The sequence below is a fragment of the Nomascus leucogenys genome, chromosome 22a (genome assembly GCF_006542625.1).
Source record: "Nomascus leucogenys isolate Asia chromosome 22a, Asia_NLE_v1, whole genome shotgun sequence".
Taxonomy (NCBI): domain Eukaryota; kingdom Metazoa; phylum Chordata; class Mammalia; order Primates; family Hylobatidae; genus Nomascus; species Nomascus leucogenys.
The window spans coordinates 11,548,654-11,571,646 of NC_044402.1; the positions used below are offsets into that span (position 1 = coordinate 11,548,654).

Consider the following 22,993-nt stretch of genomic DNA (forward strand, 5'->3'; position numbering starts at 1 on the left):
TAATCCATTAATTTTATTACATCACTGTCACACCTGTATAGGGTTAGCTTATATTGTCTCTTGAATTAATGAATTATTCTGGAAAAGTAATTAACCCTCTCATGTTTATTATTTTGACAAGTTAACTCCATTGCCTAAACTTCTATACTTAAATATTAAATAGTAAGGAAGGAACTGTCTGGTAGAAACAAGTGTGTGTGTGTGTGTGTGTGTGTGTGTGTGTGTGTGTGTGTGTGTTTAGATTTAAATGCATGTCCAACTCTATATTTCTGGTTATGTCAGTTAATGAAAGAAGAATTCACATTTCATTAAAACTAAAACTATACTAATTCATACTAAGTCATCAAATCACTTAATTAAAAGATTCCTCGTGACATCTGGCAATGATTTCTAGAAAAAAAGAGAAAAAAATAAGAATTCTCTCTTTTCTCACCATGTATGCTAATTTATTTATGACATTAATAAGAAAATTTCCCTCACTACAAATAAATGCTCAAAAACTATGTGTCCTGAAGTTTATATTCAGATTCATAAAAGTAAATAATTTCACTTGAACCTATAAAAATATTAGTTATATATTCAGCATAAACAATTTTTGAAGAGTAAAAATTATTCTAAGATGTGGCTCACTAACCCAAATTTTTACTGTTTAGTTTTTCCAACATTTCCAAAGAATCCGTATACTAAGATCTCATGCTAAAATAAACAAAAAACTCATAGGATACAATGTTACATTATTTACAAAGAAATGCACTCAGGAGTAGGTAAGAGGTCTCTATTCCAGTCCTCCTGATTCTGCTACTTACTAATATGATCTCAAGTAGACACAACATTTCTAGGCATATAACTTCTATAAAGGCAAACAGACCCCTGAATTAACTCAAAGGGCCCTTCCAGGGATAAGTTTCTATAAATTGTGACTTTCCCAATTTTACCAACAAAGTTTCACTGGATTATAATCACTTATAAAGAAAGTCTGATGAATAAAACATTCATTATTAATTGAACAGTGTTTATTGAGCACCTAACGTGTCAAAACTCTCTCAACATGGGCTTATATTACTAGTAATAAAGGTTTAATGTCTAGGTGCCCTTCAAAACTTTCATATCCAGTTGTAGCACATATCAACCAAATCGTTTACTAATTCTTACAATTTTAGCAAGGATAAAAATATTTTAATATGTTGCTATCCTGTCAAGCTGAAATAATGAAGCTATGATTCTTACTGCCTTAATGCAAAAAATGCAACATTGTGGCAAGAGTGATACTTACTCTTTTTACAACAGCCAGAACATCTTTATCTTTTTCTTGACACAGGAGTTTTCTCACACACATTTCTAACTGCTGAAGTAGATGCTTATCAGCAGGAATCTTCAGAGCAGATTTCACTTTGGGCAACAGGTAGCAAAGTTTCATTCTACAATAAAATAGTATTTACTCTTGAGTGAATTTAATAACTAAGAATAACAGTAACATGAAACAAAGAAAAATCAAGTTTTAGATAGCCTGAGAGTTCATTTATTCATGCAAGATATATTCATGGAGTGTCTATTATGTGTCAAACATTCATCATTCTGGATGCTGAGATACAACAGTAAATAAAACCAGCAAAATTCTCTGCTCTCCTGGAACTTACATTCTAGTATGGGAGCAGAGAAGAGAAAAGAACAAGTAAAATCTGTTAGATAGTGTTAAATGCTATGGAGAAAAATAAACTGAGGAATAAAGGCAAGGGAGTACCAGGGGCAGGGGATTAATCAGTTTTAAAGCAGGTGGCCAGAGAGGGTTGCCACTGAAAGTTCCACTGAAAAGATGATATTTAACCAAAGACCTAAAGAAAATTAGGGAATGAGCTATGTGAATATCTGGAAAAGAGCATCACAGCAAATATGGAGAGCTTGTCTCTACTGTTGGTCCAAATGAGCAAATTGGCCATTATGCCTAAACAGAGTGAAGGTGAGACTAGCAGGAGAGCTCAGAGTGGTAAATAAGAGGCTTTGAGGGCCACTGTAAGGAAATTGTCTTTTATTTTGAGTATGACAAGAAGCCATTGGTAGGTTTTCAGCAGAGGGGTGAAATGATCTGACAGTGTTTTACTAGCATCATCTGCCTACTGTGTTGAAATTAGACTGCAGCTAGTCAAGAACAGAAAAAGAGAAACAATAGGAAAAGCTCTTACAATAATTCAGGCAAGAGATGATGGTACATTGAAGCAGAGTGGTAGCAGTAAAAGGTGGTGAGAAGTAGTTGGATTCTGAATACCATTTTTTTTTTTTTTTTTTGAGACAGTCTCGCTCTGTCGCCCAGGCTGGAGTGCAGTGGTGTGATCTCGGCTCACTGCAAGCTCCGCCTCCCAGGTTCACGCCATTCTCCTGCCTTAGCCTCCCGAGTAGCTGGGACTACAGGTGCCCGCCACCACGCCTGGCTAATTTCTTTTTGTATTTTTAGTAGAGACGGGGTTTCACCATGTTAGCCAGTATGGTCTCGATCTCCTGAATTCGTGATCCGCCTGCCTTAGCCTCCCAAAGTGCTGGAATTACAGGCACGAGCCACCCCGCCTGGCCCGGATTCTGAATATCTTTTACAAGCAGCAGGATGTGCTGAGGAATTGGAGGCAGAATGACAGAGAGAAGAATTTATTTAAGGTTTTCATCTAAGCAGATGTGATGGTTATTTCCTGAGATGGAGAAGACTACAGAAGGAGCAAAAGCAGGTAAGAAAGATGAAGATTTAATTCTGGACAGATTAAGTCTGAGATTTCTATCAGATATGCAATGGAAATGCTAAGTGGGCAACAGGCTCAATAAGTTGGCTGTCCAGGGTAGATGTCAATGCTGGAGATAGAGTAAGGAATCTTCAGCAAGTAGATGATATTTAAACCATGAAATGGGAGCGATCACCAAAGTAATGTGTACAGTTAGAGAAGAAGAGGATAAAAGGACCTAATCTAAGGTGGTCTAAGGTACTACCACAGTCTAGACTGGGTTGGAAAGGAAGAAACAAGGAGGTTGAAGAATGCCAGGAAGTTAAGAGTAAATCCCAGAGCCTAAAAAAAAAGCCTTTCCAGGAGGAGGCATTTCAGAGGAAATACTCTCCTTTACTAAGCTAAAAGTCCACTCTTTTTCCATGGCTGTTTTAGAGAGGGATGCTAGGTGGGTATCTATTTTACAGCTGCTATATTCATTTATTCATCTGAATGCTCTCCAAATTATTATTTTTTATTTTTATTACAACCCTTAAGACACCTGAATCCCATTTTTAGAGTTTCCAGAACACTTTCTCAGCTGAATCTTTACTTGAGGATTCTTCATATACAACAAAATTTGCTTTTTATTTAACCAAAAAGAGTAAAGAAGCTCCTCCTGTAGAATTTCCAGCACTGTAAATAGCAACAATGGTCTCAATCTCATTCACAGCTCACCACGGATACAGCTAAACCTAGTAATGCTTTCTCTAATTAAGGAGTATCAATCCCCCCAAAGAAATTATTTCATTTCTGGCAGCTGTGGAAAAGGCTTCTCTGAAAACCAAGAGTCTTTTTCCAGCTTGATATTGTCTAAACTTGGTGAATTTAAATTTTAAACATTAACTTAAGGAAAAACAAAAACACTTAACAATCTATGCACACTCCATTCTTTATAACCCAAGGCATGTCTAGAAAACAGATATTCAGCAGAAGCTACCCAAGCCATTGTAGTGATTCATCTCTATGAGACTCCTGGGCCCATGAGACGATCAAATTCTTGAGATTAGGGACCACACCTTTCAGATAATTTATGTATATTATCTCAGTTATTTGTACCTCAGAATACTTTATAAATTAGGTACTAAGGAAATCCATGCACACAGAAGTTTTGTAACTTGGCTAAAGATACACATTTAATATAGAGCTAGAATTTTAGCTCAGGGAGTGTGGTTCCGGAAACTGTCCTCCTAACCAACATGATCCACCACCCTTGCCTGTGATGGCTTTCATTCTATCTACACATCCCAAAAGCACTGAGCAAGGGCTTTTATACCCAAAGCCAGTTAGCATACAGTGTTGCTGGACACATATCTTGGCTGGCAGCTGGCCAGGCAAGAGAGTAGGAACCAAGACACACAGTTATACAATAATCTGCTGCCCTGCAGATCTCTCAAATTAATAGAGTAATATTTAATTACTCTTCATTTGGTTTTTTGAATTGGCAGATTTCTTTCTCGTAGAGTCAATGTTATGCTCTTAGTTACACTGATCAAAGTAGAGATGATTTCATTTCCTTTCAAATTATTTTTGTCAACTGCCTGATAAGTGACAATACATCACATTGAAAGTTGCTTTTATAGAATCACAATTTCAATTCACAAAATGTTCATAAAGCTGGACACATTAGTTGTTTAGGAAGAGCTAAAATCTAAAGAATTAACAAAGGTTCCTTTTTTTTTGAGATGAAGTCTTGCTCTGTCACCTAGGCTGGAGTGCAGTGGTGCGATCTTGGCTCACGGCAACCTCCACCTCCCAGGTTCATGCGATTCTCCTGCCTCAGCCTCCCAAGGAGCTGGGACTACAGGCATGTGCCACCACGACCGGCTCATTTTTGTATTTTTAGTAGAGATGGGGTTTCATCATGTTGGCCAGGCTGGTCTCAAACTCCTGGTCTCAAGTGATCCTGTCTGCCTCGGCCTCCCAAAGTGCTGGGATTACAGGCATGAGCCATGACGCCCAGCCCAAAAGGTTCTTTTCAATTCACTTTAAATGTCAGCAATACTCCGCCTCGCATTTATAAAGCACAAGAAATATGCAACAAAAACTAAAATCAATGCAGTTGTGCTTTCTGTATTTTCTCAGATTTAAAATACAAAACAAAAACTTCTAGATTTGTTTCCATTAAAAAATGCTCATAAAAGTCTTAGGTTGAACTTTTCAATATCATTTTTTTTTTTTTTTTTATTGTATCACTTCCACTGCACTCCTATTGGTCTAGGCTGTCACAAGCCTGCCCAGGTTTACGTGGAAGGAAGGGATGGTTTTATTTTTTTTTTTTAATTATTATTATACTTTAAGTTTTAGGGTACATGTGCACAATGTGCAGGTTTGTTACATATGTATCCATGTGCCATGTTGTTGTGCTGCACCCATTAACTCATCATTTAGCATTAGGTATATCTCCTAATGCTGTCCCTCCCCCCTCCCCCCACCCCACAACAGTCCCCGGAGTGTGATGTTCCACTTCCTGTGTCCATGAGTTCTCATTGTTCAATTCCCACCTATGAGTGAGAACATGTGGTGTTTGGTTTTTTGTCATTGCGATAGTTTACTGAGAATGATGGTTTCCAGTTTCATCTATGTCCCCACAAAGGACATGAACTCGTCATTTTTTATGGCTGCATAGTATTCCATGGTGTATATGTGCCACATTTTCTTAATCCAGTCTATCGTTGTTGGACATTTGGGTTGGTTCCAAGTCTCTGCTATTGTGAATAGTGCCGCAGTAAACATACGTGTGCATGTGTCTTTATAGCAGCATGATTTATAGTCCTTTGGGTATATACCCAGTAATGGGATGGCTGAGTCAAATGGTATTTCTAGTTCTAGATCCCTGAGGAATCGCCACACTGACTTCCACAATGGTTGAACTAGTTTACAGTCCCACCAACAGTGTAAAAGTGTTCCTATTTCTCCACATCCTCTCCAGCACCTGTTGTTTCCTGACTTTTTAATGATGGCCATTCTAACTGGTGTGAGATGGTATCTCACTGTGGTTTTGATTTGCATTTCTCTGATGGCCAGTGATGATGAGCATTTTTTCCTGTGTTTTTTGGCTGCATAAATGTCTTCTTTTGAGAAGTGTCTGTTCACGTCCTTCGCCCACTTTTTGATGGGGTTGTTTCTTTTTTCCTTGTAAATTTGTTTGAGTTCATTGTGGATTCTGGATATTAGCCCTTTGCCAGATGAGTAGGTTGCGAAAATTTTCTCCCATTTTGTAGGTTGCCTGTTCACTCTGATGGTAGTTTTTTTTGCTGTGCAGAAGTTCTTTAGTCTAATTGGATCCCATTTGTCAGTTCTGGCTTTTGTTGCCATTGCTTTTGATGTTTTAGACATGAAGTCCTTGCCCATGCCTATGTCCTGAATGGTATTGCCTAGGTTTTCTTCTAGGGTTTTTATGGTTTTAAGTCTAACATGTAAGTCTTTAATCCATCTTGAATTAATTTTTGTATAAGGTATAAGGAAGGGATCCAGTTTCAGCTTTCTACATATGGCTAGCCAGTTTTCCCAGTACCATTTAGTAAATAGGGAATCCTTTCCCCATTTCTTGTTTTTGTCAGGTTTGTCAAAGATCAGATAGTTGTAGTTTATATGTGGCATTATTTCTGAGGGCTCTGTTCTGTTCCATTGATCTATGTCTCTGTTGTGGTACCAGTACCGTGCTGTTTTGGTTACTGTAGCCTTGTAGTATAGTTTGAAGTCAGGTAGCGTGATGCCTCCAGCTTTGTTCTTTTGGCTTAGGATTGACTTGGTGATGCGGGCTCTTTTTTGGTTCCATATGAACTTTAAAGTAGTTTTTTCCAATTCTGTGAAGAAAGTCATTGGTAGCTTGATGGGGATGGCATTGAATCTATAAATTACCTTGGGTAGTATGGCCATTTTCATGATACTGATTCTTCCAACCCATGAGCATGGAATGTTCTTCCATTTGTTTGTATCCTCTTTTATTTCATTGAGCAGTGGTTTGTAATTCTCCTTGAAGAGGTCCTTCACATCCCTTTTAAGTTGGATTCCTAGGTATTGTATTCTCTTTGCAGCAATTGTGAATGGGAGTTCACTCATGATTTGGCTCTCTGTTTGTCTGTGATTGGTGTACAAGAATGCTTGTGATTTTTGTACATTGATTTTGTATTCTGAGACTTTGCTGAAGTTGCTTATCAGCTTGAGGAGATTTTGGGCTGAGACAATGGGGTTTTCTAGATATACAATCACGTCATCTGCAAACAGGGACAATTTGACTTCCTCTTTTCCTAATTGAATACCCTTTATTTCCTTCTCCAGCCTGATTGCCCTGGCCAGAACTTCCAACACTATGTTGAATAGGAATGGTGAGAGAGGGCATCCCTGTCTTGTGCCAGTTTTCAAAGGGAATGCTTCCAGTCTTTGCCCATTCAGTATGATATTGGCTGTGGGTTTGTCATAGATAGCTCTTATTATTTTGAGATACGTCCCATCAGTACCTAATTTATTGAGAGTTTTTAGCATGAAGGGTTGTTGAATTTTGTCAAAGGCCTTTTCTGCATCTATTGAGATAATCATGTGATTTTTGTCTTTGGTTCTGTTTATATGCTGGATTACATTTATTGATTTGCGTATGTTGAACCAGCCTTGCATCCCAGGGATTGAAGCCCACTTGATCATGGTGGATAAGCTTTTTGATGTGCTCCTGGATTAGGTTTGCCAGTATTTTATTGAGGATTTTTGCATCAATGTTCATCAAGGATATTGGTCTGAAATTCTATTTTTTGGTTGTGTCTCTGCCAGGCTTTCAATATCTTTTGACAGTTCATCTTCATATATATCTCAACACCAAGACTATTAATCTCAGTTAGCTTATTATCTCACCAACTCTTCCTATTAAAAAGTTTTGATGTTTTACATATTGCCTAAAATTCACATCAGTTGTTTATTAAAGTGGTACATATGCATCTTTCAGATGCATAAGACTAAGTGCCCCAATGTATGAACATTCAGCAGGGAGTTCTAGAGTTTGTTCAGGAAAGCCTTTGGCCAACTGACTCTGATGTCTCTCTTTCCTGCAGATCTGAGTTCAAGTTCAAAATAGAGAAACAGGACTTAGAACACAGAAATCTAATGGCTGAAGGTTTAAAATTCTTTTCATTCCATTATCAAATGTACAAAAATAGCTCTTAATAATGTGCATGTACTTTAATGCCACTGAACTATACACTTATAAATGGTTAAAATAGTAAATTTTATATTATACATATTTTACCACAATATAAAAAGGAAGTGATATGCTCATTTGGAGAGAAAAAGGACAAAATATATTTATTATTTTTTTCCATTTCCAGGCAAGCCATTTTCAGGTCTGTTCCTTCCAACTTAACAGTTAATCAAATGCAATTAACATTTTACTGGATTTCAATAATATAAGGCAGCTAAACATAGAAGACAAGATGACTTTGAAGCAGTTCTACTTCTTTGAATAAATGGGCCTCGAAAAACTAACAGATGCTCACCAAACAACTTGGAAGTGATAAGGCTACTGACCGTCTTTTCTTTAGTTTTAATGGTAGATAAATTAATAATATCTACTCAATCTTCTAATCATTTCAATGTGTATATCCAAATGGCCGAAGAAGCTTATCAATCCGGCTTTGACTTACTGCTCTCAACCCAGTAAAGACAAAAGATCTGAGACAGTGTTGAAAGAGTATGCTTCCAAGTCTTACTGATACCCATCAATTATGAATACTAAGAATTTCAAAGCACGTGCAAATTCTTAAGTTTTTAATTGGCTAAGGAAAAGATTTTGCATATGTTCACTAGAGTAGACAAAAATAAATACAATTTCAAATATTTTCCTTCATTGATAACATACCTCACATTTGCTACTGGATCATGTGTCAGTTCAATAGCAGGTAGAAAGAAATATTTACAGAAAAACGATTTTGAAAATATCTCTATAATAAATTCACAGGTATCCAAAAATCGAAGTCTATTCCAGTAACTTTTTCCTTGTCCCAATTCTAGAAAAAACAACAAAAATTATCTTAATTTTTCCTACATGAAATTAATGTGACAAAGTTAGACACACAAAATGCATAACAAGTTTCTTCATACCCACAATTTGGCTAGCAAATACAAGAGATAAGAGGAAAAATATCATTATTATATACCTCAGGTTTGTAAATCCCCAAATTGACACCTCAAAAACCATAAAAAAGTTTTGTCAAACATTTCATTCAATTTCATAAGCATTTATTAACTATGGAATGACTGTATTTACTACTTTTTATCACCCACTATGTGCTAAGTACTTTACACATATTATCTTATTTAGTCCTGAAAAGCAGCCCAAAGGATGCACATACTTCTTCCTCCTAAAAGATAAGGATACTAAGATTTAGTGAGTTTAAAGTCACACAGCTGGCAGGTGCAGAGCTAGAATTCAAACACAGGTCTGCATAACTTGTAAGTATTTTAATAATCAAATTAACTGTTTTCTTCCCTTTGTTTCCTTAAAAATGCCTAAAGTAGATACAGTCATATATAAACAGCATTACTGACAATAATTCAGGTCAATATTAAAAAGGTTAATTTTCTACTTTTTACATAAATGTTCAAAAATAAAACCAAACTGAATCTTCTTTCAAAATAAAACATTCTAAACATGAGCTCTTACCACTGAAAAATGAAAACTGAATTAAAATAAGACTATAAAAAAGAAAGATTAAACTATACTGAGCTTGTTTTTTCTTAAATGGAATTTTATAAAAGTACTCTAATTTTTTGAAAAGTAGTGATACACACTTAAACTGGTAAACTCCAATAACTAGAAAATCCCATTACCTGCCTATGCTGGATAATATAGTTTAGTAAAAATATTAAGACATTATGGGCAAAGCAAATATACAATAATTAACAAACTCACTAAGTATATATAGGTGTGTGCAACAATTGCTAGAATCAATACTACAAACCAAATGTTTTTGCCTTGATTTTAGCTCTTACCAAATTAAAATAAATTTGCATTTGTAAACTGACTTAGTTTCTTAAGACATTATAAACCAAGTAGGCTCACCAAATTAATATTCAAATATACTAGCAACTCTATTCAAAGAAAAATCCCAGATTCTATTAATTATGTGAATATTGAAATAGGATCATAAACTAAATGATTAGATGCATGGATATTCTATTTATATTTTAGTTCCAAATGTTATTTCATCAGGGTAGAAACTGGGCTTTCAATATAAGTAAACATATTTTAATTTCTAAAGTGTAGACATTCACAAAAGAAAACAGTAATTATTACTTTCATTCATCACAGATCTAATCTTGCCATAAGGATTTCTAAACAATAAAAATCAACTTATAAAACCCAATTATTCACAGCAAAATGATAAATAAGTCAGACATAACTAAAGCCAACTAGTTTTACTTTCCTTTTTCAAAATAGTAGACAATGATTACTTACGTTCAATTAATTTTTGAATGACCTCATGTCTCTGTTCTTGTTTACGATTATAACGCAGAAAAATGCATAGAGTTCGTGAAGCCGCCTTTTGGACAGGTAAAACATTCTTGAAGAAATAAGTAAGAAAGACAGTTACACTAGGCTAATTCCGGTCTAGACAATTTGGCCCCACCAAATCAATTTTAAGTTATTGACTAAAATAAAGTGTTCACTGCCTCTCAACTCATTGAACTTACAACCTTCTGGAAGTAGCTTCATAATTTAATGTAAATCATTCAGGCAAATCAACCAATAATTATATTACAAAGTTAATTTGGCATAGTCATGTCCAAATCCTCCAGATTTGACTCTCATTTCCTTGCCGTCTCATCTTACATGATCAAATACACCCCTGCCACCTATTCTTTTAGCTGTTCCCTGGACTTTGTCATTCATTCATCTGACAAACATTTGCTATAACATGCCATGTGTCAGGTACATCACCAAAAATATGCCACTACTGAAATATTAATTTAGAGATCCTGTGATCAGGTATACTCTTCAATCCTTCTGGCTTAATTCTAGCTCTTCATGATACAGATGACATTTAGAATCCAAAGGACACAATGTCAATCATTCTTACCAGTATTTCCAGTCCCTTTGTCCTTTCGATTTCTGTCACACCCCTAGGCAGAACCTTAATTCTAAATAAATATGGCCATTTATCTTTCCTGGGTTTGGGTTCAAACCATACATTAGAGAAAAATCTCTCAACCAGACATATTGTGTCCAGTATAAATTCATGTTCCATACAAATATAATGTTGAATTACTAAAGATCCCAAATATTATAGTGGGGATCCTGGAAATTCAAATAGAATGAAACTTTACATTGCTGAGACAGTGTTGCCTGCTACCTCCTCTCATATTTTATACGAGCTATTCACATTCTATCGGGTACAATTTGAGTGGGGTTTTTAATGTGTTGAATGTAAAAAGAGGGTATTTCCTATGATTTAGAAAAGAAAATTTAAAAAATATACATAAGCAGAAATATGACTAGACTTAAGGAAAATTAATTTTTGATAAATGGTGAACTAAATAAAAGCATATTATTCTTTTCTTTCATTTTATGTATACTGATAGAATTTCAAATACATATAGTCATATGAAAATATACATATTTTGTATCTCATATAAAATATATATTGTAGTTTATGGCATAAGGTATTCTTTTGGGCCAGAAGTCAAAGATAAATGTAATCAAGTCAAAAGCACATAAGAGCCAGCTTAAAGAAGTTGTAACAATTTGTACATAAAAAATAATAACTGCAATAACATTATTTTATCTAAAAGAGAGTCAACATTAAAAACAAAGTGCACTTGTCACCATTAAAAATAGCTACTACGCCACCTCCTAGCTCTGAAAATTGATAATTCAAGGGAAAAAATTAAGAATCCATCCTGTCTTTACATTAGTAAATGTAGCTCAAGGTAATCAAATAACCAATGAGAACAAAGGAATGCACTTCTTCACAGAATGCCACCATCAAAAATGCATAAATGATGGAATTTTAAAATTATTTTGCAAGTTATAATGAAATCACCAGTTCAAGCAAGGATCATCAATGGATTCTAAAACTAACAGGTAAAAGGCTGATAGGAAACTGGGTAATCAGAGGGCTGAAATAGCAGCTGAAGACTGCGTTTGCTATTTAAGAATAATTTTAGAATAATTTTTTTAATTCTGTGAAAAATGACATTGGCAGTTTGATAGGAATGTGTTGAATCTGTAGATTGCTTTGGGCAATATGGCCATTTTAACAATATTAATTCTTCTAATCCATGAGCACAGAATGTTTTTCCATTTGTTTATGTCATCTATGATTTCTTTCAGCAGTGTTTTATAGTTCCCCTTGTAGAGCTCTTTCGTCTCCTTGGTTAGATGTGTTACTGGATGTTTTTTTTTTGTGGCTATTATAATTGGGATTGCATTCTTGATTTGGCTCTCAGCTTGAACATTATTGGTGTATAGAAACGCTACTGATTTTTGTATACTGGTTTTGTAACCTGAAACTTTACTGCAGTGGTTTATCAGGTCTAGGAGCCTTCTGACAAGATCCTTAGGGTTTTCTAGGTATAGAATCATATCATCAGCAAAGAGAGATCATTTGACTTCCTCTTTTCCTATCTGGATGCCTTTAATTTCTTTCTTTTGCCTGATTGCTCTGCCTAGGACTCCTAGTACTATGTTTAATAGGAGTGGTATGAGTGGGCATCCTTGTCTTGTTCCAATTCTCAAGGGGATGGCTTCCAGCTTTTGCCCAATCAGTATGATGTTGGCAGTGGGTTTGTCATAGACAGCTCTTATTATTTTGAGGTATGTTCCTTCAATGACTAGTTTGCTGAGGGTTTTTAACACAAAGAGACACTGGACTTTATCAAAAGCCTTTTCTGCATCTATTGAGATGATCATGTAATTTTTGCTTTTAATCCTGTTTATGTGGCAAATAACATTTATTGATTTGCTTATGTTGAACTAACCTCACATTGCAGGAATGAAGCCCACTTGATTGTGGTGAATTAACTTTTTGATGTGCTACTGGATTTGGTTTGCTAGTATTTTCTTGAAGATTTTTATGTCGACGTTCGTTGGGAATACTGACTTGTAGTTTTCTTTTTTTGTTGTGTCTTTGCCAGATTTTGGTATCAGGGTGATGGTGGCACTGTACAATGAGTTAAACAGGAACACTTCCTCCTCAATTTTTTGGATAGTTTCAGTAGGATTGATTCCAGCTCAGAGCAGGTTGCAAGGTATGTCTGCTGGTAGTCTGGCAGTGCAGTGGGTCAAAGGTGGGAGATCCCTGGGCAGGGCAGTGGTACAACTGGTATACAACCAGGTAGGCACATGCAGCCCAGGGTTTTCAGCCCAGCAGATGAGTGTGGGGCCCACCCAGCTTGCACTACCCCAACTCAGCGTCTGCCCCAGAGGCAGGCCTGACCAGTTGGGCTTGTCCCAAGCCTTCTGTGCCCAGATCACAGAGCCATGGAAGGTTTCTATATTTCAAAAAATTGCAATAGGATGTCATGTTAAATGTACAGCGAATTATGAGTTAAATAATCCCCTTGGAAATTTCTGTGAAAAAAGTAGACAACTAAGTTTGTGGGGAGGCTTGAGTGCCACCTTGTTTTGAGGGAGGAGTCTTTTTCTTTTAACACTAATTATAAGGTTATCAATAGTAGGGAATCCATGTATTTGTATAAGCTTTCTCTATTCCACTGCCACACTATAAAAGTAACCAAACTTATAGTAGGAAGCTTAAGGGGTGCCTTGGCAAAACAGCATAGCTGGGGTCAGACACTCAGGTTGTGAATGCATCAGAGGCGCACGTCAGAACAGAAGGTCCTTTGCAGTCAAGGTCACTGAGTCCTGTCAACCTTCCTCTTAAGAAGAACTATTTCAAGTTTGAAGTGAGTCTACCCTGTTCTTGGCAGTATATAAACAAAGGGTAGGTGAAAGTGCCACCTAGTTATTCCTCTCTCCAGCTAGAGAGAAGATTCTCAGAGGGAGACCTAGTGGGGAAGCAAAGGGAAACCTGAGTCCCCTCCTCTGGACCTAGGAAGCTGACATCCTCCTAGGTAGAATGGAATGAACTGAGTTTGTTCTACTATTTTGAAAATATGAAGAGTTTTGGTAATTCCAGAACCAACCATGAGTTCAAAAGAATAAGATGAAAGGTACTGAGCTCACATTTGTCATCATGATTGTGAACATTCTTTGTAAGAAACGGTAATAAATCTGATCACTTGATATGACATGTGGCAGGCAGGCATATTTCTGAAGTAGCTTCTCGTGAGTTCTCCATTTTAAAGAGGCTGCAGCTCGCTGTTCAGCAGCTGTGAGTGCTGGAATCAAGTCAGGCAGAGAAGATAACTGAAAAATGAAACGCATCAAAAAAATCAATTATAAATAAATTGCAGCACTCAGTAAAATTACTCAGTCTTATAACACATTGGTGACGGGAATACTTCTAATTTCAGAGTTTAGGAGACATCTTAGTTGTCACAAGGAGATAATTATCTGGTTAAATCAAACACTTTTAAAAGAAATCATTAAGTAAAAAGTATGATTCCTGGAAACCAAATTTTGAAATAAAAACTACAACTCATTCTTCTTCCTGTCAGATTATCATAGCAACTCTTCCAACTACAGTAAAATGTATTACATATTATTACTGTCAACAAGCTTTGACCTCCTAAATCCTACCCTTTTCTTAGGTTACACAGAGGCTTAAAAAATAATAATAAAGAATAAATTTCTACCCTTTTGTCCTATTTGATATTCTTGGAATAATCATTAATGCTAATTAAAAATGAAAATATGAATATAAACTCCAAAGACAATACAACAATGATGGTAATTTAAAATTATTAATGTAAGAAAGATAGAGGAAATTCAAGCTGTTCAAACTCTAATAGGCTTTTACCGACCACCTTCTATGTGGCATGCACTATTTTACATGTTTTCCAAACATTCTTTCATTTATGCCTCACAACACCCTGTAGAGTAGGATAATATTTACACAGCTCAAAATGTTTCTGAAAGATGAAGTTTACCTTATTTTCTTGCACACTGCTTTCTCCACCAGTAGACATAAGTTCCAAGATTTCTGGAAGATGATCTATAAGAGCATCTAGTACCTTTTAACAGAGATATTGATTACTGTTATAGTGATTACTATGTTTTTTCTAGATTAATTCTACATGTCAATTTCTATACAGTAATAGTGGGTTTTTTTTTTCCCAAACAACATTTTGGGGATTTCTATTTTCTTACTCTGCCATCTTCTTGCTGAAAAGTCTTAGAAACATGATCAACTGCCTTGGACAACCTTCGAAAAGAGATTAGTGTACCTGCCTCTTGACATTGTTCAAATAGTCTAAATCTGAGACAGCTACTTCTACAAAACTAACATGTTCAAAAACTGCCTCCAAACTTTTGACAGGTTGTTTAAATTGGATAATATTCTCAGTGATATCAAAATATTCATGAGCTGCGCTTTGGCAAACTAACAGTCATTTAGGTGAAAGGAATATCTAAATATAGCATCAAAATAAAGTATTTCAAAGTTTTCATCAGTACATATTAAGTGGTAAAATACCACACAATGGCAAGAGAAAAAAGTTATAAAATGTGATATATGATTACAATTGAGTAAAATAAAAACCTTTATATAGAAAAGAATATTCATATAAAAAAGAAAAAGAAAACAAATAGTAACAGTAATTGAAATTAAAGGCATTCTTTTGTCTGTTTTTCGGCACTTCCTAAATTTTTCTTAATAAACAAATATACATATACTAAGTTTTAGAACTGAATATATTTTAAAACCTAATTTTTCAAACTATCTTCCCAATATCCTGTTTATGATATAGTGGTACAACAATCTGAAGCTTCTGGGGCTAGTCAGCTGAAAGAGTTGACACAATTCCAAGAAGTAGGGGAGAAAAGGCATTGGTATATTTGGACCAAACATAAAAGAATTAAAAATCAAAGAGTAAGAAAATATTACCTCAAGTGATTCATCTTGTAATAATGTTATTAGTTCTTTATGTATTAAATATACTCCAGAATTCAGAAGCTTAGACACCTAAAACATAGCAATAAAGTCTCTCAGATTTGAGACTACGAGACAGATACAGGTTACAGTAATAATTTTTAAAAATACATCGTTGTTGCATATTTCTTCTAAAATAAAGCCATGTTATAACACAAATATAAAATTAGATTCTATAAAACTTAGTGGCACAAATAACCAGCTTTCTAGTCTGCCTCATGACATGCTGGAATGTGTGGACACACATGGGGTGAGGAAATACAAAAGAATGGGATTTACCAGAGTCATAACTTTCACATCAACAGCAATAACAAGCCCACAGGGGCCTCTAGTTCACATTTTAAAGTCTTAGAGGCGCCAACAGGGTCTTAAAGGATATTCTAGGCATACAAGTATTCACACCAGTTCAGAACTTCCCAGAGGGTAACTTCTACTGAAGGCCTACAGTGATATTGGGGTAGTTTTAACTCCTAAGAAAGCAAACCAACTTTCCTTTTCCCCATCAAAGACTTTAACCAGCATGAGAGGAGTTGGGAGAGTCCAGAATAATAGAGTTCCCCTTGTGGACAGTAGTTTTTTTGTCTCCTCCAGATAAACTCGGAGCCAACAATGGTGAATTTACCAGTTTCTACTTCACCTTATTCTTTTTAAAACACATGGGCTTGAATAAAGTTTTATTTGAAAAAAAAAAATGGTCGCATCATTCTCAGCAAATTATCGCAAGGACAAGAAACCAAACACCGCAGTTCTCACTCATAGGTGCGAATTGAACAATGAGAACACATGGACACAGGAAGGGGAACATCACACTCTGGGGACTGCTGTGGGGTGGGGGGAGGGAGGAGGGACAGCATTAGGAGATATAGCTAATGCTAAATGACAAGTTAATGGGTGCAGCACACCAACATGGCACAGTATACATATGTAACAAACCTGCACATTGTGCACATGTACCCTAAAACTTAAAGTATAATAATAAAAAGTATAATAAAAATAAAAATTAAAAAATTAAAAAAGTGTTCTAAAATTCTTTGCTCTAACAGGGTTGTTTTTGACTTGTCGAAAATATTTCCAAAGTATTATTATTCTGAAAAATGAGAACAAAGAATATAAAAGCAATTATCAGACTCTAGCATTAACACTGTTAGAAAAATTTAAATCCACCGGTGGATTTTCATTACTTCAAAAAAAAAAAAAAACTTACAATAGCCCTTCATTTTATGGAGAGGCACATCATTCTTACCCTACCTACATGGTATGATTGTGGGAGAATATGGAAACTAGCCACCCAACAAATATAGATCAATGATTATCAAACTCATTTCCACCAGTGAAACATATTTGTATACACATGTACAGTTCCATATGTTTAATTACATGGTGCTATGTTATGTCCACTATAAACATAAATAAAATTAAATATTAAAGTGATGAGAAACAAATAGAAAGTCTAAAATTGCATAAATACTGCATTCTCAGACTCCAATCTTGTACAACCCTCTCTCGAGATCACTGATCTAACAAGGACATGTGGACATGGTAACCAAGCCTAAATGACCATTTAATGCATCTTGGAGGTGAATATTCTGCTCAGCTGGCCAGTGCTTTCTGCCCTATCCCTGCTCCTCAGAAAGCAGAGTTCTACAGGTGTGTTTTACAAAGATGATATAATTGTGCAGCACTGAAATTATTTTAACTAATTATACTTTAATTTAAAGGGAAGATGTCCAGGATTTTGTATAATGCATACATATTTTCATACCAGAAAAAGTGTTCTTTTAAAAAAGCAAAACTATCACCCAATAGCCAAAAAAGAATCTAAGCAACATTAATAATGATGCTATGGATGGATATCCTGCACACTTGCAGATAATCAAAGTGCTCTGACATAGGAACAGTGCAAGGAAGGGGGTGAAATATTCTCACTGAGAATAAGAACTTGTACCACTTATCCAAAGGTTTTTATGTGTCAGTTTTGAAGCTGAAAGTTATAGCTTATCCATATTTATTGCAACCATGGCATACTTGCATTTCTTGCTGTCATTCAAGAAACATGCCCCAAATTTCAACTTCAAGGGTTAAAAAGTTAAACTCATCATAAAAGTTTCAATTCACTTTTGCTCTTACTTTATAGTCATAATAGCAGAATCTAAAAACCATGCTCACGAAACACCATCCATTTGTAGTAAAAATAATTAATGTGTCTCAATTTTCTATTGGTTCTCAAGTGCTTAAGTTTAGGTGCAAAGTTAACTGTAAATATTATAAAGCATATAAAAACTGATTTTTCTTTAAAATCTGCATCACCCATATCTACCACAATGTCTGGTTTAAACACTTGGTATAGATATGCTGAATGAATGGGTTAATAAAAGAATATACAAATACAGTGTATTTATAGAAATGGATTCTGTAAACATACTAAAAAAGAAGAAAATTATGGAAATTTTTAAACAAGATTTAAGACTAGAACGTGAAAGAGATATCCAGTCTATATCTTATAATCTATAAGCACAAAATCATCTAGTATACATAGGTAGAATTAACAACAAATGTAAAGTGATATCAAGTCTCCAGACTTACTTCATAAAAGCAAATAGCAATAGTGTATCTGACTGGTACTTCCGGGTCATGGCAAAGGCAGAAGAATGTAGAATAGAGTTCCATGTGGAAGTTTTTAGGATCAACAAAAACAATCATGGCCTGGTGGAGGTGGAAGGGAGGAGATGAGTGGGAAGGAAAGAAAAACATGCATCAATACCTAATATTATAATCATTTCACTTAAATTGAAATCATGTTCTCTGAATTGTAATTTAATTAGAAATCATATTTGGAAGATCCAGATATGTGTCTATCATTCTGATTTATACATAGAGATATAAATTTCACAAATATTTACTCTGCACGTACTATGTATGCTAGACATAATGCTAAGCAGCAAGTGTCAAAAATGGCAATATTTTGCATGCCATCTATGCACATATTTTAAAGTTATAATAAAAATCTTCAGTAAATATAAATACATATTTATTACCGGAAAATTATAAGCACAGTTCTTCCGTACTGAAATATATTTCTTCTCTTGCTCTAGGATTTGGGGTGGAATCTGGTTTTCATTGTGTCCATTTTCTTGTTGCAAACCCAATGTACAAAGTTTCTTATAAAATTCCAAAAATCTCAAGTGCTGATCCGGAGTGAAAATTCCTAAAACAAATATAAAAACATATGCTCAACATTTCAACTGAAAACAAAATTTAAAAAGGGAAAATCAAAGTACAATAAAAATATAATTGGAGCCAAATACTTAAATAAATGGTTACAGATAGTTTATAAATAAAAGGAACATGAAAAGAGTATCTGTTAGGAATCTAACAGATCACATTATTTTACCTCATGTTAATACCAGTAATATTTTAATTTCAAAAGTATAACTTACATAATGCAGGAACTATATCTGCATTAATTGCTGCAAGCATGTATCATATTAGAGGCCACTAAAAAGTCACTAATAGTAACACTGTGGCTATTTATACATCTGCTATTATAGTAAATGTTCTAAAATTGCTGGCAGAAAAGACACATGCATGTGTGTATGTGTCTCTGTAGGGAAGGCGCTTAAAAATCGAATCTGAAAGACAGCAAAGTAAATTCAAAATATTTTTAATCAATGGAATGGTTCCACTTCATTAACTATCTCAAGGAGCTAGAAACTCATAATATATTGTTGTGAGTTCATTATTAAACAGTCTATCTCACATTGATACAGTAAGCTAAGAACTATGTGTTCAAAATGCCAAGAGTTATGGCATTATTCCACATCCCAAGCTGAACTTCTCTAATGATATAATTATTCAATAAATGGTTAATAAGTGTATACTTACTACATAGAAATAGTTAATAAGCCTGAGCTTCTATTATCACATACCAAATAATACATAAGTATAAAATATTCAGAGATTTAAAGAGCTATGCTTACTTTATTCTGTCATTGTTCTTTCAAATAGGTTCTATTGGTGAAAAAGTCATTCCTAAATGTGCTCTAAATGATGCTATCAAAATTCTAAGATCTCATAAGATTTTTATATACTTAAGAGTTAGGCTTTACAATTAACTGAAGAGCCAAAGTTTAATGACTGAGGTAGAAAAAAAAGGGAAAAATTATCTACAGTCTCAAAATTCTTAGGATATATCATACCATATAGTCCATGACATAGTTTTCCTAGATGGAAAGATAAAGAAATAAGAATTGATTCATCTGCTTTGAAAGATTTTTCACAAAATGATTTCACTAAGGGAAGTATAGTTTGACTTCTGTCATCTGGAAAACAAAACAAAATAATACATACTTTAAATTCAGTCGTCCACACTGCACATGTGGAAACTAATACACACACAAATTCCAGAAAGAAAAATTACTATGTTAGCCTCATAGTAACAGAAAATACCTGAAAGCAACAATGATGGAGGTGGGTGGTGAAAAAGGGGTAAGAGGAGGCTTGAAATGATCAAAAACTTTAATGTCAGGTTAAGGGGTTTGGACTTCATACTGCAGGCCATTGGGAACAGAATATAAAGAGTGATTATGAATTAAAAAGCTAAGATGATTGAGGATTTGAGTCTGAATAACTAAAAGAATTCTAACACCATTAACATAAATAGATAAATAGTAAGCAAAGGAAACTTTTCTTATTCTCTTTTACGCACATCTCATACCATGCTACAGCTTAAGCCCATTTTATCATTTCATTTTTTACTAAAATTACATTAGCTTATAATATGTTCTATGTATTGAATTTCATCACTTTTACTTCTTAGATGGCTCTTCTTTAAACAATTAATCAGTTATTTGAGTACATCTGCTTAGGTCACAAGTATCTGATATACTGGCGATTTTTAAGTCTCAATTCTAAATGCTCTCCAAATTTCTCACAGTTTTCTTAAATTTCAGAAATGAATCACTTCTTTATTGTCTGGAAATACTAAGTAAAATGCTATAACAGGCTTATGAGTATTATTATTACTATTATCATTACATTTCGGTGCCATATCTACTATTTTTGTTAAATGACATTCATTCAACACACTATATTTCTTACAGAACAAGCCTTGTAACTAAGTAGAAGTAGAAATATGAATAATAAGTGGTCTCTGATTTTGAGAAATGTAAACCGGCAAAAAAGCCAAATACAAAAAATACAAGACAGTGTGATCACTGTCTTAATAGCTGGTATAAGGCAGGGATCTATAAACTTTTTTTGTAAATATCCTAGGCTTTGCAAGCTCTGTCTCAACTACTCAGCTCTGCTCTTGCATCACAAAAACAGCCACAGACAATACGTGAACAAAGAAGTGTGGCTCTGTCCCAATAAACTTTATTCACAAAAACAGGGGGCGGGCCAGATTTGGTCTAAGGGCCATAGTTTGCCAACCCCTGGTGTAAAGGATTTAGAAAGATGTCAGGGAGGAAACTGTATTTAAACTGGGAACTAAAGAAGCAGAAGGATCATTCTCAGCAAACTATGGCAAAGACAAAAAACCAAACACCGCATGTTCTCACTCATAGGTGGGAATTGAACAATGAGAACACATGGACACAGGGCGGCGAACATTGCACACCGGGGCCTGTCGTGGGGTGGGGGGAGGGGGGAGGGATAGCATTAGGAGATATACCTAATGTAAATGACGAGTTAATGGGTGCAGCACACCAACATGGCACATGTATACATATGTAACTAACCTGCACGTTGTGCACATGTACCCTAGAACTTAAAGTATTAAAAAAAAAAGAAGCAGGAGTTGGCTAGGAGAAAAATAGAGGGAAGGAAACAATAGAGAAAGAAAAAGTATGAGAAAAGACTAGAGGTGTGAAAGAATCTGGTATGCTAAGGAAGTGGGACTGGAGCATCAGACACAAGAGGAGTGGGAAAGAATGGTAGGAAATAAAGCCACAAACACAGGTTAGGCCCAGCTCTGTGATAAATGGGTGTGGGCAGTAAAACAGAAAAGATCAAAGATGATGGCAAGGTTCTAGTTTGGAGCCTGGGGATGCCCCATTATTAGTGGAAAAAAGATTTATTCATTCACTTATCATGTATTGCAGTTTTACTCCTCTGGTTTGTCATATTGTCTAAATGATTGTTCTGGAATTTCCAAACACAATTATTGCCCATATTGCAATAATCTTTAAGAGGCTTCCTAGAGTTCGGATAAAATGTTGGTAATCCAAGTAAATGTAATACTATAATTATACGATTGAATTCTGTACCTAAGTACTTGACATTTACTCCTCCAAATTTCTCTTTATCAAAATAGTTAATGTTTACTGATAACTAATATCCAGCATTAGTCAAGAGTCTAGTCATACATTCAGTAAAGCAGTTAACTGTCTTTGTGACATGATTTACATAACACTAACGAATATCTCTTTACCCTCTCCCACTCAAATACCCCATCCCAAATTTCTCCCCCAATTGCCATGAGATCTCTAGCATTAAAATATTATTAAGGAGAGGAAACTCATGTAGACAGTGTCTCAGGATCTGTCTTAATGTCAATTAGGTGAAAAGTTAAAGTCAAATCCTTAGCCCTATACACACACAAGTCAGTTAAGTTTTGATGGGAGAAAAGAGAGATGGAATATGTAGCAACACTGTATGCCATGTGGTACTGGTTTTAATATGGTTTGTCTCCATCAAAATGCCTGTCAAGGCTTGGCCCCAGTGCAGCAATACTGGAAGGTGAAATCTTTAAGAGGTGGGGCCACATGGGTCCACCCACTGGCTCCACCTTCATGGGTTGACTGGTGAAGTTCCTGTGGTATTGAGATCTCCTTCACAAGTGACTGGGTTAGCTCTCGTGGGACTGGGTTGGTTCTCTGGAGAGCAGGTTGTTACAAAGTCAGCTTCTTTTGTTCCCTCTCCCTTTTGCAGGCCTGCTTCCCCTTCCACTTCTCTGCCACATTATGAGGCAGCATGAGTTCCTCATCAGAAACAGGTCAGATGGGGCTGCCTGATCTTGAACTTCCCAGCCTCTAGAAATGTGGGCCAAAATAAATTCCTTTATAAATTACCTGGTCTCAGGTATTCTGTTATAGCAACACAAAATGGACTACAACACCATGAGGGTAAAAGTGAAAGCCAAGAAGACACCAAAACAGGATGAAACATAAAAAGAGGGAGAGGAAGTGAGGCTTAACATAAGAAATT

General features: G+C 35.3%; 1 protein-coding gene across 2 annotated transcripts in view; it reads right to left on the bottom strand.

Annotated features, from left to right (window-relative positions):
* Positions 1–22,993, bottom strand: part of PPP4R4 (protein phosphatase 4 regulatory subunit 4) — a 121,395-nt gene that overhangs the window by 31,398 nt on the left and 67,004 nt on the right. For both annotated transcript variants that reach the window (XM_030803401.1, XM_030803400.1), the window contains exons 9-17: positions 19,984–20,106; positions 18,823–18,992; positions 18,371–18,490; positions 15,743–15,820; positions 14,787–14,870; positions 13,921–14,103; positions 10,192–10,297; positions 8,593–8,740; positions 1,274–1,418 (exon numbers count right to left, since the gene is read on the bottom strand). In XM_030803401.1, the coding sequence (XP_030659261.1) occupies positions 1,274–1,418; positions 8,593–8,740; positions 10,192–10,297; positions 13,921–14,103; positions 14,787–14,870; positions 15,743–15,820; positions 18,371–18,490; positions 18,823–18,992; positions 19,984–20,106 (1,157 nt within the window). The remainder of the gene's footprint in view (positions 1–1,273; positions 1,419–8,592; positions 8,741–10,191; positions 10,298–13,920; positions 14,104–14,786; positions 14,871–15,742; positions 15,821–18,370; positions 18,491–18,822; positions 18,993–19,983; positions 20,107–22,993) is intronic.